General features: G+C 29.6%; 1 protein-coding gene across 1 annotated transcript; it reads left to right on the plus strand.

The window, feature by feature from the left end:
- Positions 1–12,488: 12,488 nt before the first annotated feature.
- LOC139888099 (glucan endo-1,3-beta-glucosidase 13) lies at positions 12,489–14,016 on the plus strand. The gene is given in 4 exon segments (XM_071871133.1): positions 12,489–13,516; positions 13,568–13,810; positions 13,812–13,840; positions 13,982–14,016. Coding segments are annotated over 4 exon segments (1,335 nt in total).
- Positions 14,017–19,993: the final 5,977 nt, after the last annotated feature.

Raw genomic sequence — 19,993 nt, forward strand, 5'->3', positions numbered from 1 at the left:
TGTATAAAACCACACACACAACACCGCCTCATCTTTCTAAACACTCGTCGTACATCACTTGCTAGACACGATTTGCACCCGTAATAAGGTTTGCAAGTCCTTATTACGCACACACGCCGTATCGACTTGTTAGTACAACGACCGTCTCCCTCGGTGTTATAAACAAACACAAACGAAATTCTACGCGATAACGCGAGAATTATCATCACAACACAATCATATATTAATAATATCTGCATTACTAATATAAACGTTAGTCAACCTATAAACAAGGCACTAACTAAACCCATTTCGACCCGTAATCCTACAAGTCCCGCAATAAATTAAGCACACACAAAAGTCTAAGACTAGACACCTATCTCAAGTCACCTAAATCCCTTAGACCATGCTCTGATACCACTTGTAACAACCCAAACCAAACCACGAACAATCCACTTAAAATACCAAAATACAAAAAAAATTGTTCGTTCAGCAACTGGCGCAGCGCGCAATAAGGCCGCGCGGCGCGCCAAACTGATCTGTCCCAAAAAGTTTGAAATGCAAAAAAGATTGGCCACTTCCCGACCTAATTAGACAAAACGCTTTTAACCACATGTTCAAATATGTAAAACTAACACGTTCCATTTATAAAAAGGGTTTTACGACACCGGGCCCACATATGCCTAAATTACCCCTTTAAGTACAAATACAAGTTTTCGACCACAAGACTTTTAATACAAAACAAAGCCGAGCATGGCGATTGGGGATACGCTACCCAATCCTAATCAATCCAAAAGCGAGCCTTCTAAAGTAACTACGCAAGTCCACTAATCCCCGCTTACCCGAGCCACCGCATCCATGCAATCTATAAAAAGTCAACAACGAGAGGGTAAGCTAACGCTTAGTGAGTGATAACATACTACATACATATATATATATATATATATATATATATATATATATATATATATATATATATATATATATATATAAAATGCACACGCCACACAAATAATCAAATACCGCATACCGGAGCATCCAAACATAAAGGCAAGCTAAACTAAGCATACCGTATAATCACTAAGCAACAAGCTAGTAACAATAACCATAAAGTAAGTCACCAACGACGATGTGAACAACGCCAACAAGCTACACCCGGAGGGTTAGCTACATCACAACAATACAACAATCTATATATAACAATATATAAACGAATAAGGTTAACCCATTAACCCATTACCGAAATACCAAACACCACAATGAAGATTGGCCGAACTACACGAGCGTTAGTAATCCGAAACCACACGAGATTACTATCTTCAACAAGACAACATCGAGGTTGGCCGAACTACACGAGCCTTAGTAATCCGAAACCACACGAGATTACTACCTCAATAAGATGATCGAACTACACGAGTCATCGTGAATCCGAACTACAAGCGATTCACTTCTTCAATAACAAAACCCACGGTCACGGGATTATAAAGTCCACCACATCGGGGTTATCCAAAACCACATCACAATACATGTGATAACGTACACACAAGTGTACACCTCGCCAAAAGGAGGTCAACCAAAATGCACAACCGTGCCAATTGGACTCATACAAAAGTCCATCAAATCCACCTATATGTGAAGTGAGCTCTATAACCGAGAACCACTTCACCCGACCCGCACCCATCCTACACATACATATGTACATAGGATATTAACACTCACCTTGTCGCCTTGATGAACGCTTCCGAAATAATCCACAACTCTTCGAAGGAATGTACCTATTCCATTATCATAAATACCACAACACAATTAGAATGGATTTACAAACCAACCCAATTCGACACTTAGTGCAATTTTGACCCAATTGCACTTCCAAGCACAAACCGTGCCCAAACTAACCAATGATCACTAACACAAGTGAGAATGGTCCTAATATGCCAATTAAACCCAATCACAAGTGTTAAACACTTATCGGTCTCTAAATCGCCCATAAACCCTAATTTTGACCCATAAAGTCAAAATCTCACCATTTACAAGTTTTGACACCAAAATGTATTTAACTCGGTTTCATACTTCAACTTAATCCATTTTAAGTTTATAAACCTCATCGAATCGACATTCGGGTTATAATGATCAACAAACCCTAATTTCGACTCTAGTCAAAATTAGTCAACCACAAGAACCCTAAAAGTCTCCAAAACATCAATAATCACTAATACTAGTGATTATACACCATTCTCAAGTCTTATACATGGTTAAATCATTAACCAACCCAAAACCCGCCTTTAACACTTACAAACCCAAATCTTGGTGTTAATTTCCAATTAACAACCAAATGGGTTCCATTTATGAATCATACAATCAAAAGCCCCAAAATTGAATGATGAACATGAAAACAAAATTCGGAGTTAGAGCTTACCACTAGTATCACCGTGTAGCTAAGAACGAGGAGAACAAACTTGTCTACTATGCCAAAGATCAAAACCCGCTTCTTCCTTTCCAAAAATCCCTTTGAATCAAATGAGGTGTTTGAGTTTTTGAGAGAAAATGGAAAGAAAAGGAAAAAGAAATAAGGAAATGAAATGGGTGAATGAGGTTAAGTCCTCAAATCTGGCTCAAATGCGAAAAGACCAAAATACCCTTTTAAAAGCTCTAAAATAACAAAAGGAGTCTGCCAGCGACATATGGCGCGGCGCGCCATAACCCCGCGCGGCGCGCGACTGGGCAGAATCAGAATCCAGGTCTTACATTATGTCATTATTTATTCATATTTATGTTTATTATTATTATGTATTTCTATACATATATATAAACCAAAAGTTTTTTGTAAATTGTGATTGAAAGTTATTTTAGAATGTTTGTATCTATATATTATATCTGTATATCTATATTATATATATTATTAAATTGATTACAAATTAATTAATCACATACTTACTATTATAATATAAATATAAAATAGGAAGGTATAAATATAAATATTGTGACGACCCGAAAATTTTTGACCAAATTTAAACTTAATCTTTATATGGTTTCGACACTATAAGTAAAGTTTATAAACATTGAACCTCAAAATTTTTGTCTGTTTCATGAAATCATTTGACCTTGACTATTCCCGACGATTCACGAACAATTGTTTGTAAATAAATATGTATATATATAAGATATATATATATATATATATATATATATATATATATATATATATATATATATATATATATATATATCTGTGTAATTATATATAATAAGTTAAAATTATAATATACAATTTAATTATTAAAATTAAAAATGTAAAATAATATATAAATGATAAAGTGGTTATCAAAATAAATTATATAAATACATATATATATGATTTTTGTATGTAATTATTATGTGTATATTGAAATATATATTTAAAAGAGTAAATAAAAAAATATTTAATATATACTATTATATAATATATTAAATATTACATAATTAATGGAGTAATACATAAAGTTGATATATTAATTTAATTACAAGTTAGGATATAGTTGTTACATTAATATTATTACTTTTATTATTATTAAAATAAACCTTAATATTTATATTAATATCAGTATTACTAATAATATAAAGTATATATATATATATATATATATATATATATATATATATATATATATATATATATATATATGTGGATATATATATGAAATTGATATGTATAAGTTGAGATATTAATATTATTATTAATATTATTATTATCATTAATAGCATTATTGATAATATTATTATTATCATTTTATTATGATTATTATTATTAAACTTATTAAAATTATCATTTTTTATTTATTTACTATTATTATTAATATATTTATTATTATTATTATTATTAGAATTATGGATATCATTATCATTATTATTAATTTTATCATTATTATTATTTATATAAGTATTATTAGTACTAATATTATTATTAGTACACGAATATATTTATTAATGCAGATTAAAAATCAGATACATATACATATACAGAATACGATGATATATATATAAATACATATACAGTTATATATATATATATATATATATATATATATATATATATATATATATATATATATATATATATATATATATATATATATATATATCTATATACAAATATATAAATACGACTAAAATATATGTATAAATACAAAAAAATATGTATTCTGTTTAACATCACGATCAAAATTTATCTCTTTGTCTGTAATCTTGTTAGGAAACGATCTTAACCCACAATATGTACAAATTCTGTGGGACTTAGCTATCTGCTTTAACCTTTTTTTCCTTCATCTGCTACATACTGCTCGTACCTCTTGTCTGCTATGGTTACACGTCTCAATCCAGCCTCAATACAAACAAATTAGGATCGAATATAAGTATTATAATTTGTACATCACTCAGACACATTTCATTCATCACTGCAAATCAATAATTAATCCGAAAATAGAGAGTTATACTTTGTTCTTGTGTCAATTTCCAAAAACTTCGAATTCATGTTTTAGTTCAAAATCTATTAATGTAGTTCTGTTCTAAACCTTTCATTTAAACTTTCCGGAAAGATTCAAACCCCAATTTTTAGTACCAAGTAAGAATTTTGGAGTCAAAGTTTACGTTTTAAAAGTCAACAATTTTGTTCATCTTAAAATTTGATTTCAGTTTGAAGTTTTAGGTTCAATTAAGGTTACAGAGAGATTCTAGGAGGGATTTGAAACAACTTTCATGTTATGATCGTGGTCTAAAACATGCTAAAACATCAAATGTGATTTGAGGTTCAAGAACACGTTTAATGGTCTGTTACAGCAATATTTTTTTTATTTAATCGAATTAACTGAGTCAAATAATAATTTTGGATCGTTTCTGTTTGGTTTTAAGATTCTAAATACAACAAGTATATAGTGTTTAGTAGGGATTCGATCTTTGGTCGATCTGTGTTAAAGAAGAAGGAGGAAATAGGAACAGATTAAAACAGGATAAATAAATTTAAGTTGGATGTATTATGAAATGGTATGCATGCCGTCAACTTTCGATGTAAAGAAAGTTTGTCTTTTAAAAACGAATGCAATGTTTGTAAAATGTATCATATAGAGGTCAAATACCTCGCGATGTAATCAACTATTGTGAATCGTTTATAATGTATATGAACGGGTCCTTTCAGTTGGTATCAGAGCGGTGGTCGTAGCGAACCAGGTCTTGCATTAGTGTGTCTAACTAGTAGTTGTTAGGATGCATTAATGAGTATGGACTTCGGCCTAGTAGTTGTTAGGATACATTAATAAGTCTGGACTTGAACCTGGTCTGCATGTTAAAAAGTTTTGTTTATCATTTTCTTGTCGGAAATTACATGCTTATCATTCTTAGTCTAGACACATCTTACTGCATTGATTGCATGAATAGTATATAGACAAAATTCATATCTTAGCATATCTGCTAATTCATATCTTAGCGTATCTGTTACTGTAAACTTTGTCTGATATATTCCTTGATTTCCTCCGTAATCCACGGGATCTTCTGTACTACAGATAAGTATTCTATGTAATTAGAATATCATCTGATATCCAAAAATCATTTCATATCAAAAAATCTTTTACTTTATCGTACGAGATGGAACTCGCAACTATTTCAAATCCCTCGGATTCCGACAGCTATTCCAACATGAATTTTCACTCGAGCTCCGAAAACAGTGTAACCGGAATGAATCAACCAATCAGCCATCATCAATTCTGGATGAATTGAGGATGGGTTCGTAGTCGACTTAATCAATGGAGACGCAAAGAAGGAGATCCTTTCCACCTAACATATTGCCCTCTTGGCGAAGAACCTGAAGCACTTACCGGCGAACCCATTCGAAATACCATTTTCACACTCATTTCCAGAGTATCTCGCCACAATTATATTCTATCTAAAATTCTAAACCTTATTCATCCGCTCGTTCCGAACGATGATCATCCTGGAGTAATGGAAGAAGTCAACGAGCTTCGCACTCGAGTAATAAATTTGGAGAATATGGTGCAAAATTTACCAGCTTCAGCAATATCACCGGCACCAACAGTACCACCAGCAACAGCACCAGTACCATCAACAATCCATGCCTCAACATCTCATTTTGTACCTCGAGTATAATCATCGTTCTACGTATCGTTCTACATCAATTATCTTCGTTCTTCATGGCGATTATGTAATCTTTAATGTTTTAGAGATTATGTATTCTAGTTCTAACGGTAAACCAAATGAGTTTAATATCACATTGACTCATTTAAATCCATGATTACATCTGAAGAAAATATATATGTATATATATTTTCATAAAGATGGTAATTGAAAATTCCTTTGTACAAACTGTTAATGGTGAAAATATTTTAACGGGTAGGTAATACCCGAGGAATATTTAGATTTCACATTAATAAGTTACACTGTACATTCTTCGAATCCGATTCAACAGTCATTTACTATCCTACTTACATCTACAGATATACGTATCCGTTTACCGCAGAACAACCATTTTCTTTCAATTTCATATTTGAATTTTGACATGTCAGAATCCAACAAGTGGCATAATGAAGAAAACATTGGACAAAAAATAAAATTTGTTAGAAACAAACAAATTAACAATGAGAAATTTTGTTAAAAATCCACGCTAACAAAATCATAGCTAACTGTTCCTAGCTAACTGTTAATTCCTTATTACATTTTAATTATCGTAATTTATTTTATCGCAATTTAATTCTCGCAATTTTATTTATCGTCATTTAATTTCTGTTATTTATTTTACGCACTTTATTTATCGTCATTTAAATACTGTTATTTACGCATTTTAAATATCGGGACACGTATACAAGGTTTTGACATATCATATCGACGCATCTATATATATTATTTGGAATAACCATAGACACTCTATATGCGGTAATGATCGAGTTAGCTATACAGGGTTGAGGTTGATTCTAAAATAATATATATACTTTGAGTTGTGATCGAGTCTGAGATATGTATATAATGGGTCACGATATGTATTAATTAATTTGAATATTATATATTAAACTATATATGAATTATTGAATTACTAACCGTGGACTACCAACATTGGACAATTAAAATGAATTAAAATATTGATTATAACATATGAAACTAAATATTTCTTCAAGTTTGCCACTTGATTTCATCTTAAACCTCATTTGTATCTTGACGATTACGATCTGCGTACAAACCTTTCATGATTCTTGAAAACACCTCAATCGAGAGGATGAACCAACCGCACTTCATCTACAGAAGAAAAGATTGATGCATATAGTTATGCACCTAAAACTACTCGGAACCTGAGTAAACGTTTAACACGTATCTGTGCTAGCTCCTTTGGCATTGTTATTACCGAAAATAACATTGCAATTCTTTTTCAAATTAGCCAATTTTGTCACAGCTCCAACAAATCAACTTTAATTTTTCATTCGAATAAACCTTATTATAAAGATTACTCCTTCATCATCATTACCGGAGAACCGTTTATATCCCATCACATTAGCAGTAAACTTACCATCAACTTCATTTCTCATTGGCTTGAGTCTCCCCGAAAAACTATTTGTTCATTAAAACCCTATCATTATACTCATTGAAACTCTAACATATACTCATCCACATCTTGTAACGAGAGTTGTCATAGCAATTACCAGAAATCAGCAATCAGTATTTCGAATCTCGCTGCGTTTTTACATCAACAGTTATATGTATACAAATAACATTTATCTCTTAGAATTATGATCTTCCATTTCGAAATTCTGAAAAAGCACCCAGTCTACAAATCAATACTCCGAATTCTGAAAAAGCTAAATGAAACAGCAGAAACTGTAGACAACCGTAAACGACCTTAACCGTTAAAATTTTGATGATAAAGAATAGGGGCCGAAGAAGCTCAAAAGATGAGAAAATTTGGTACTGGAAAATGGATTGAGCAAACCATGAAGGAGGATGTGGACAAATCACAAAGATAAAACCTGCCTTCAAAGAATCCAAATGATCTAGTATCTGCTGAAGTCATTAATGAATACCTTGCTCCCGAATCTATACTGTTACGGACAAATCTTCATCATCATCCATCGATATTAGAAATTCTAAGATATCATCATATCTTTCATTATAAATATCTACGATGTTTCTGAAGATATAACTATTGTTATCAGAAATTATTTATCTTTTCGCGCTATCTGCGTTACATCATAAAGGAAACTGTGTTAGTTTTTAAATTCCAAAAAATTCGAATTTAAAATATGAATGTTTTTGAAGTAGTGTTGGGAACTGAAGTATGAGTTAGTATAATATAATGACACTTGATCAACGTGATTATATTACAGTAAGTCATGTTGAGTTTCTAATGGAACGTGATGATTCACAGATTATAACGTCATCATGTACCATGTTACACGACTCTTACATTCTACAAAATCTCCAAACATATCAAGAACGTATCTTCATGATAATTCTATCTTTTCCCTTGAATTTTGATAATTTAACCAATCAAGGTAGTGATATTACAGTCTCTCTCTTAGAACATTAATCATATTCATTCTAAACTTCATACCTACGAATTTTGTACCATTATTCGCTTGACTTAAAGTCGGGAAGAGAAAACAAAAGGATGGAACTCCTAAAATATAAAGGAAATGAAGATGATGGATTTATAGTGAAAATATCCGACAGAGTAATCGAAATAGATTATTGTATTTAACCAAAGAAGATCCTAACCTCCTTAATTTCTGAAGAATCAAATCTTATATAGATTTCGAATATTATCTTTAAATTCCTTGAATTCCGGAAGTCCACCGTGACTACGTCAAAAGTTAAATCTCTATCTCAATCTTTTGTGATAGCTTCACTTGTACTCTTCACATAAACAAATTGTTTTATTCATAATACTCACTGATGATAAAACTCTAAATTCCAACTCATATTCGTCATGAAAACATTTTTACTGTTAGCCATGACGACCTCACTCAAATTTCGGGACGAAATTTCTTTAACGGGTAGGTACTGTGACGACCCGAAAATTTTCGACCAAATTTAAACTTAATCTTTATATGGTTTCGACACTATAAGTAAAGTTTATAAACATTGAACCTCAAAATTTTTGTCTGTTTCATGAAATCATTTGACCTTGACTATTCCCGACGATTCACGAACAATTGTTTGTAAATAAATATGTATATATATATATATATATATATATATAATTATATATAATAAGTTAAAATTATAAAATACAATTTAATTATTAGAATTAAAAATGTAAAATAATATACAAAATGATAAAGTGGTTATCAAAATAAATTATATAAATACATATATATGATTTCTGTATGTAATTATTATGTGTATATTGAAATATATATTAAAAAGAGTAAATAAAAAAATATTCAATATATACTATTATATAATATATTAAATATTACATAATTAATGGAGTAATACATAAAGTTGATATATTAATTTAATTACAAGTTAGGATATAGTTGTTACATTAATATTATTACTTTTATTATTATTAAAATAAACCTTAATATTTATATTAATATCAGTATTACTAATAATATAAAGTATATATATATATATATATATATATATATATATATATATATATATATATATATGTGGATATATATATATATGAAATTGATATGTATAAGTTGAGATATTAATATTATTATTAATATTATTATTATTATCATTAATAGCATTATTGATAATATTATTATTATTATCATTTTATTATGATTATTATTATTAAACTTATTAAAATTATCATTTTTTATTTATTTACTATTATTATTAATATATTTATTATTATTATTATTAGAATTATGGATATCATTATCATTATTATTAATTTTATCATTATTATTATTTATATAAGTATTATTAGTACTAATATTATTATTAGTACACGAATATATTTATTAATGCAGATTAAAAATCAGATACATATACATATACATACACAGAATACGATGATAAATATATAAATACATATACAATTATATATATATATATATATATATATATATATATATATATATATATATATATATATATATATACAAATATATAAATACGACTAAAATATATGTATAAATACAAAAAAATATGTATTCTGTTTAACATCACGATCAAAATTTATTTCTTTGTCTGTAATCTTGCTAGGAAACGATCTTAACCCACAATACGTACAAATTCTGTGGGACTTAGCTATCTGCTTTAACCTTTTTTTTTCTTCATCTGCTACATAGTGCTCGTACCTCTTGTCTGCTATGCTTACACGTCTCAATCCAGCCTCAATGCAAACAAATTAGGATCGAATATAAGTATTATAATTCGTACATCACTCAGACACATTTCATTCATCACTGCAAATCAATAATTAATCCGAAAATAGAGAGTTATACTCTGTTCTTGTGTCAATTTCCAAAAACTTCGAATTCATGCTTTAGTTCAAAATCTATTAATGTAGTTCTGTTCTAAACCTTTCATTTAAACTTTCTGGAAAGATTCAAACCCCAATTTTTAGTATCAAGTAAGAATTTTAGAGTCAAAGTTTACGTTTTAAAAGTCAACAATTTTGTTCATCTCAAAATTTGATTTCAGTTTGAAGTTTTAGGTTCAATTAAGGTTACAGAGAGATTCTAGGAGGGATTTGAAACAGCTTTCATGTTATGATCGTGGTCTAAAACATGCTAAAACATCGAATGTGATTTGAGGTTCAAGAACACGTTTAATGGTCTGTTACAGCAATATTTTTTTTTATTTAATCGAATTAACTGAGTCAAATAATAATTTTGGATCGTTTCTGTTTGGTTTTAAAATTCTAAATACAACAAGTAGATAGTGTTTAGTAGGGATCCGATCTTTGGTCGATCTGTGTTAAAGAAGAAGGAGGAAATATGAACAGATTAAAACAGGATAAATAAATTTAAGTTGGATATATTATGAAATGATATGCATGTCGTCAACTTTCGATGTAAAGAAAGTTTGTCTTTTAAAAACGAATGCAATGTTTGTAAAATGTATCATATAGAGGTCAAATACCTCGCGATGTAATCAACTATTGTGAATCGTTTATAATGTATATGAACGGGTCCTTTCAAATATCACGGAGTATTACATATGTATATGTTAGAATATAAATATTATAATGATGCTTAATATTAATTAATATATTAATATTATGGGGTATAACTATATATAGCTATATATTTAATATAAATCCACCAAACAAAACTCACCAAATTTTTTGAACGGATTTGTCTTTTTGTTCGCCGAGAGTTAGGTTTCATCGCCATCATCGTCCAACTCGAAATAATTTTATGAACTAAACGCAATAAATTTTATTCGACACGAAGTTTCGATGCACTACAACGAAGCACTTCTTTTTAACAATAAATATGAAGGTGATTTGAATTTACAGTTTAAGTCCTTAAAATATTTATGAACATGCAAATATAACTATTATAATATTAAATATACAAAACGACTCCTCCGAGTACAGTTATTTTGCTGAAATTACTAACAACTTTTCCATAATTAAACTCGCGGGTTACACTTTTATTAAAAAAAATAATTGTATATATTAATTCTAAAATAATATAACTTAGATTTTATTAACGATACGTTCCATGATAAATTTTTAATGTACTCATATTTTCTCTAAATATTACGTAGTATATAATTCATATATAATTAAAAAGATATTAGTGGTGAGAAAAAATTGTAGACATTAAGTTACTAATACCACCCAAAATTACTCTTAAAATTTGTCAACGCCACAGGCTCTTAAACTCAAAAGAACTTTTGAAATTTGTCAACATCACAGGCTTTTAAACTCAAAAGAATAAATGTTTGAAAAATCAATTAATCTTGCACGATTATTTTACCCAATATGCAACGCACAATTTTTAAAATTTGTCAACAACAGAGGCTCTTAAATAATTCTTATACTATTCATATTTTATACCAATATGAACTGTAAATTACATTTTTTGCACAGATTTTTACAAATCCGTGCAACGCACGAGCTCAAAAAATCTAGTATTGTTATATTATAGATTATTATTATAAATATAAAGAATGTAATTCTCACATACCACTTTTAATTCATTATACTTTGTCTCATAAAATTACAGTTATGCTTTTAAAGAGTTAAACTTATTATAAGTATAACTATAACTAAGCATAAAATAGATAATTAGATGTATATAAATTAAAAAGTAACACATATGAGGATTAATTCTCTAAACATAAATAAAACACAATATCATAGCCGCACTGTTACTCTACCCACCCCACGATTTACAGTTTTAGTTTTACCCACTTCATTATCAAAATTCTCACCCCCACCCCACTATCACTTTCATTATTTCACTCAACTTCAAACCTATAAATACGAGAACTCATCAACATCAACATAAAATCATATATCATATCTCCATCTTATTCTAAAACCCTAAATATCAATCACAATGCCTTCCTGCCACCTCATCACCACCACTCTACTTCTCTTCTCCGTCATCTCAACCTCCACCGCCACCGGCATTATCGGCGTTAACTACGGTCGAATCGCCGATAACCTCCCTGACCCTACCAAAGTTGTCCAGCTCCTAAAATCTAACAGCATTGATCGAATTAAGATTTTCGATACCGATTCATCGGTCCTGAAAGCACTCTCCGGTTCAAAAATTAGCGTAACCGTATGCCTACCCAACGAACAACTAAAATCCGCTGCGGCAGATCAATCATTCACTGACACGTGGATAAAATCAAACATCCTACCTTACTATCCTTCAACTCAAATCGAATCAATCGCTGTAGGAAACGAAGTATTCGTTGACCCAAATAACTTAACAGCATTCCTAGTCCCCGCTATGCAAAACATTTACGCATCGTTGAATAAAAACAATATTCATATAATCGATATTTCGTCACCAATTGCTCTTAGCGCTTTGTCTACATCGTATCCTTCCTCTTCCGGTTCATTTAAACCGGATTTAATTGAACCGGTAATCAAACCGTTACTTAATTTTTTACAAAAAATCGGTTCACCTCTTATGATTAACGTGTATCCGTTTTTCGCTTACGGACCTAATTCCGATACGATTTCATTAGATTACGCGTTGTTACGTGATAACAGCGGCGTTAAGGATCCGAAAACCGGAATTATATACAAATCTCTGTTTGAAGCTCAGGTGGATGCGGTTTACGCAGCAATTGATGCGCTGCAGTTTAATGATGTTAAAATTGTGGTTTCTGAAACCGGATGGCCTTCAAAAGGCGATTCGAATGAAATTGGAGCTGGTGAAGATAATGCTGCGCAGTATAACGGTAATCTAGTCCGGCGAGTGCTCACCGGAGGTGGATCGCCGTTAAGACCTAACGATCCGTTAGTTGTGTATCTGTTTGCGTTGTTTAATGAGAATTTGAAATCCGGACCTACGTCGGAAAAGAATTACGGTTTATTTTATCCGAATGAGCAAAAAGTGTATGATATTCCGTTGAGTGCTGGAGCTTTGGCGGACTTACCGTCGACGGTTAGTAACGGAAGTAAGACGAAGGCGGCGACGGCACCGGAGAGTAGCGACGGTGATGTGGCGGAGAGTAGTTTAGGGCAGACTTGGTGTGTGGCAAATGAGAATGTGGAGCATGAGAAGTTGCAAAATGCGTTGGATTATGCGTGTGGTGAGGGAGGTGCTGATTGTCGTCAGATTCAGTTTGGTGCCACGTGTTTTAATCCTGATACAATTGAGGCCCACGCTTCGTATGCGTTCAATAGCTACTATCAGAAATTAGGCGGCTTACGTGGTCTCTAAACCTCCGAGTACGTCTCTATTACGCCCGTATATTTTTTATTTATGTTATGCTATCTTATGTTTCATTTAATTTTTAAATTAAATTTAATATTTATTTATTGAGTATGATTTGTTATTTACTCCGTATTATTTTGATACTTATTTTGCAGGGTATGGCAGTTGCGAATTTCCTACCGGTTATTAGAAGATTTGGTGAAGTTGATTAACTGGACGTAATTTGTCGTGTTTCGGGAGAGATTTACTCGTATTATTTATGTTTTAAATCATGATTATTTATTTAATTTAAGAGAAAATATTGTTAGGTTTGGTTGTTTGTATTGGATCTGATTTTTTTTTTTTTTTTTTTTTTTTGGTAGTTTAGGTACAAGATGTATTCTTTCCTATTCACAAAAAGGATTTATAAGCTATCTTTAGTTTATAATATTTTAATTTAATTTTTATTATCAATTTTTGAGTTTATATATATATGGTTAATAATCAATTAATTACTGTGAGTACACAACTTAATTTAAGTGATTATAATATTTCTTAGGTTAGAGAGATGCCGGGCCGGTAGTTGCTTGCTTTGAATCATGGATATTTTCTTTATACACAATAATATAAATAAAAAAGGTTGGAAGATAAAACAGGGTATAGACCGAATTAGAGAGAGACATAATACAATCTTGAAACAAACCAAACATAATCATGGACATCATGGTTTTTAGGAGTACAAAATTTAAATGAGTTTTGGTGTATGTGATAAAACTGAATAATTAAGCGTTGAATGATTCATAATAATGAAAATAATCTGTTTTATAATTATTTTGGACAAAGATTGATGTAAAAAATAACTTATTAATCTTGACATGAATAAAAGTAATATATATTTGTTTAATAGATGTTATTGATACAAATAAGCAGATGGCCAGCCGCGCGTTGCGATGGCCACCGCTCTGATGTGTAAGAAAGTTTTTTATAACATAATTATATGTTTTCAATAAATATATTTTAAATGAATCTAACATTACTCAATAAATAATAATCTGTTCAAATATATAAAACATCTCTTACAATAGTAGACAAAATGTACATTATTTTTTTCTTTTAATTAGAACTAAAATGAAATTGATCGATTAACAGTTAATTAATTATACGTTTAAAAAAATAGTTAATAATTGGTTAATTGAACGTTTGGAAAATATATGAATAAAGAAGAAAGATGAAAAAAGTACATCAGTTAATCGAACGGTTAACACATTTATTTCTATCTTTTATATTTATAAAAATGAAAACCTTAAATATTTTTATATGTATATAAGCAATCCATCAAAGCTAACTGTATTAAATTGAATAAAAAGATGAAGTAAAAGGACAAAATACCCTTTTGGAATTAAATATTATCATAATATCTAGAAGTGTTAAATGACGTTAATACCCTTTTGAAATTAAATAATGAAGTGAATAGCAAATTCATATTCTATATTGAATATATTTATAATTTTTTTTATTAAGAAAATGGAATTTTATTAAAATACAAATAAGTACAATACATGGGGCAGGGTATGACCTAAACCCGCAAATCGAAAAACAAACGATACATAACCTAGTACATCAAACATCAAATCAAAACAATACATCAAATGTTTTTGATCTGCAATCGATTCCCTCTTAATTCCAAATCCCATTTCTTCTCAGCAATCTTGATGGCATTAGAACCCTTAACGATGTCATACCCCGTCCAAAATCTTCCTGAACGAATACAATAACATCTGGTACCATTGCGATGATACTGACTTCTATATGCCATGAACGACTCCATGTGATATGAGCAAATGCACAGCGGAAGATTTCTTTCATACCTGAGAATAAACATGCTTTAAAGTGTCAACCAAAAGGTTGGTGAGTTCATAAGTTTATCATAAAACAATAAAATTCATCATTTTGATAGACCACAAAATTTAAATGCTGCATGGTATAAATGGGCCCGAATCCTATACCCACCTGTAATGTACATGCTATATCCTTTAAATACAGTACATCTTTCTCGTGTACGAAACCATTTTCATAAATCATAGTAACCGTACACATATCTTGTACAAAAATAACATACACATAACCTGTGTATAAAATCATTCTCTCGATATACAACATTCACATCAACTGGTGGCAATTATCATGTCCACATAATTCAATGGTGGCAATTATCATGTCCACATAATTCAATGGTGGCAATTATCATGTCCACATAATTCAATAATAATCCGCAGAACTTTTGTCTGCATAATAATTCATTCGAGGAATGTTTTGCTTGTGTCTATCTCGTCAAACATTTATAAAAGCATTTCACGTATTCGCAGTCCAAAATATATTTCAAAAGCATTTAATAAAGCAGTTGTAAAAACAGCGCATGTATTCTCAGTCCCAAAAATGTAAAGAGTAAAAGGGAGCAAATGAAACTCACTATACTGTATTTTGTAGTAAAAATACATATGCCGTCATTGAACAAGTGTAGGGTTGGCCTCGGATTCACGAACCTATATCATTTATATATATATATATATATATATATATATATATATATATATATATATATATATATTAAAACATATAATTTAACATGTAATAATAATCAACTTAGTATATATGTATTATTTATATAATATATTACTTATTTTAAAATAATAAGATATTTGTTATTTCAATTGTTATATATATCTATATATCTGTTATATTAAAATAGTAAATTAAATATATCATATATTTTAGATAACTAATTAATATTTATTATAAAATTATAAATATAGTTAGATTATATGTATTAAATATATTTTTATATAACTAATATTTATTTGATAAAATTATATCAATAATAATAATAATAATAATAATAGTAATTATATTAATATTAATGATAGTAAAAATGGTAGTTTTACTAATAATGAAACTTTTAGTAAAAATGATAATTTTACTAATCATGATAGTCTTAATAAAAATGATAGTTTTAATAACAATGATAATTTTAAAAATAATGATATTTTTAATAATAATATCAATAGTCATAATAATCTTCGTGCCTAATTCCTAACTTTTAAATATGAACTCGTTAGTTCTAATTCGTAATCATAATTTTTATCGTACACATGTTAATATAATTATAATCTTCTTCCGTATCATCTTTTACTAACATTTTCATATATTCAAATTTAGTCATAGTTAACCTCTTTTATATCCATAATAATAATAATAGTAATAATAATAATAATGATGATGTTGATAGTAATAATAATAATAATAATAATAATAATAATAATAATAATAATAATAATAATAATAATAATAATAATAATAATAGTAATAATAATAATAATAATAATAATAATAATAATAATAATAATAATAAAAATAATAATAATAATAATAATAATAATAAAAATTAATACCTTGAATATTAAATATGTCCATTAATATTTAAAGAGTCCAAGATTATGACCCATTTATTTTGATAAATGGATCCCTAAAATAGCCCATCAAAGAGTCCAGTAAAAATACGGTCTTCTTTGAGTTAGGTTTATGTTGAAGTATAGGGGATCGAGCAGAGCACTCACCAGTTCATTTAAAACCATGGTTTCAATTTTCTTCTCTGCTCATCATTGATCATCTTCCATCATCATTTCATCATCATCGATCTTCTTTACCGTAATAGAAATCGACAGAAGGTTGCAGGTATTTTTGGGAATTCGATGGTGACTGCCAATGGGTTTGATGAGGGTGTTGATTAATCATGCTTTATCTTCTCAAATCATAATCATCATCATCATCTCCATCAATAATCGATTCAAGGGTTTAAGGGTTTATTGATTTATAAATCAACAATCGATCGATCAAGCAGGAACCAGAAACCCGCACAAAGGAAGGAAAATTATATAACTGTCCAAGGGTTCTTCGATTCATAAATCGATAGTAGATCGAGCAGAATTCTTCAAGGTTTGGTAAGTTATCAATTCATCCTTGTCAGTCTTTTATTATTATCGGTAATCTTCATCAATCGATCAAACATTATATTCAACAATTAAATCAAGTAGGTAATCGATTCAATGATATTTTTATTAATTTCTTAAATCTTTTTATATGTCCTGCCTTATTATTTTATCGAATTAAGGCAGCAATTAATAGTGTTCTTGGCGGGTTTGATGATTTCATTCGAAACAAGAAAAGGTAATAGCAGTTGCAGTACACTGGACATCAAATAACAGGTTAACAATTGAATAAATGATGTTTTGTCATTAGAAGATAAAATTTAACAAGTTACAGTTGTATTGTTTGCTATTGTTCGATGGTTTATGGAGTTTTGGTGGTGAGAACTAGTTGACCAGAACAGATAGCAGTAGCAGTGATTGGTGATCTTGTGGTGGTGATGCTTTTGGGCTGTTTCTCAGCTATGACACAGCTCAATAGCAGCAGCAGAACACAATTTAAATGGTGGTGATGTTTGATGATTGCAAAGGTGGTCGTGGCTTGAGGTGGTATTCTTTGAAGGTGTAAAACAGTGACCAAAGTGTTCGTAAGGTTTGAGAATTTGTTATGATCGGATGATTAAATAGAAAGTAGCAGTCTAGTGACAATTTAATGATGATGATCTAATGGCAGCTGTACTTTGCGATGAAGACGAGTTGGTAATCGATTCCAGAGACAACGATGGTATTTGTGTTTTCTACTCTAAACTAATTATGTTCATAAAATATAATTATTGTTTGTTTCATAGATTTTTAGATGATGGTGCAGTAGCTTACTTGTGTTTTATCATAGATATAGCAGTAGAAGGTTGTCCGATGGTGGATTTCACGATGTGTGTTGGCGATGGATTATGGTTTGGGGTAGATTGAAGACAGAATCATAATAGTAACATGACCGTGGTTTGTGGTGTTTCTTGGCCGTAAGACAGCAACAAGACAACAGCAGGGATGGTGGCGATGAAGTGGTAGTGATGGAGGTGTTGAAATGGTGTAACTGTGGTGGTGGTTGGTCGACAGAGAAACAAGAAGGAGAATAGTGGTGTTGATGATCAAGTTTGTGTGTAAATGTATGCTTATGTGCTATGTATATATAATAGATACAGTTTATGAACTAAAATCACCAAAAAAATAATAACAAAACTGTGGAGTGATTTGTGGTGATTGGTTGTACATGAATCCATCTATCACACTTTTATATATATATATATATATAATATATATCTAAGTTGAGAAGTAATATAAAGAAATAAGGAACGTGTACTCAATCAGTGATACAGTGAAACCATCATAATTTTGTAATATTGTGCCGACAGTTTTTCCACGCAGTGCTATATCATGTCCATTGCTAAACAGTTGTCGTATAAAAGTGTTCCTAAAAATTCCAAACTTTTAGATTAAATATAATTAATTATTTCACTCATTAACTGTTTGAAACCTGATCAAAAAGGTTCGATAATTATTTATTTTCTGTTCCAATTTATATGTACGGAGTACTAATATTCAAACTTAAAAATGTAAAAATATATTTAACAAATCTAAAATCTTTGCAATCAATTTACAGTTCAACTTTTATTTCAATCCTTCATGAACATGTACTATATCTATATTAAAACTAACAAAACATCAACCGAGTGTTACTGACGTTTACTAATTAAGCTCGAAATCATTTATTTTTAATATATTCACATTCTATATTTAAACAGTTTAAAATAGCAAGTTTAATTACTAAAACAAATATATTATATAATTTTAAACAAATAGATTTAATATATCTTTATATATTTACAAGTAATATTTATATACATAATTATATATATATCTATATATTTATAAATATAGTTTCCATTACATCGCATATTATTTTACATATTTAATTCTAACAGTTTAATCATATATTATTTCAATAATATCTATATGTATCTATTTATATAGTTGTTCGTGAATCGTCAAAAATAGTCAAGGTCAAATGCATTCATGAAAAATAGTTCAAACATTTTGAGACTCGGTTTAATAAACTTTGCTTATCGTGTCAGAATCATTTACAGATTAAGTTTAAATTTGGTCGGAAATTTCCGGGTCGTCACAGTACCTACCCGTTAAAGAAATTTCGTCCCGAAATTTGATTAGGATGGTCATGGCTGACAATAAGTATGTCTTCGTGACACG

This window comes from Rutidosis leptorrhynchoides, chromosome 2, assembly GCF_046630445.1.
Source record: "Rutidosis leptorrhynchoides isolate AG116_Rl617_1_P2 chromosome 2, CSIRO_AGI_Rlap_v1, whole genome shotgun sequence".
Classification (NCBI taxonomy): Eukaryota; Viridiplantae; Streptophyta; class Magnoliopsida; order Asterales; family Asteraceae; genus Rutidosis; species Rutidosis leptorrhynchoides.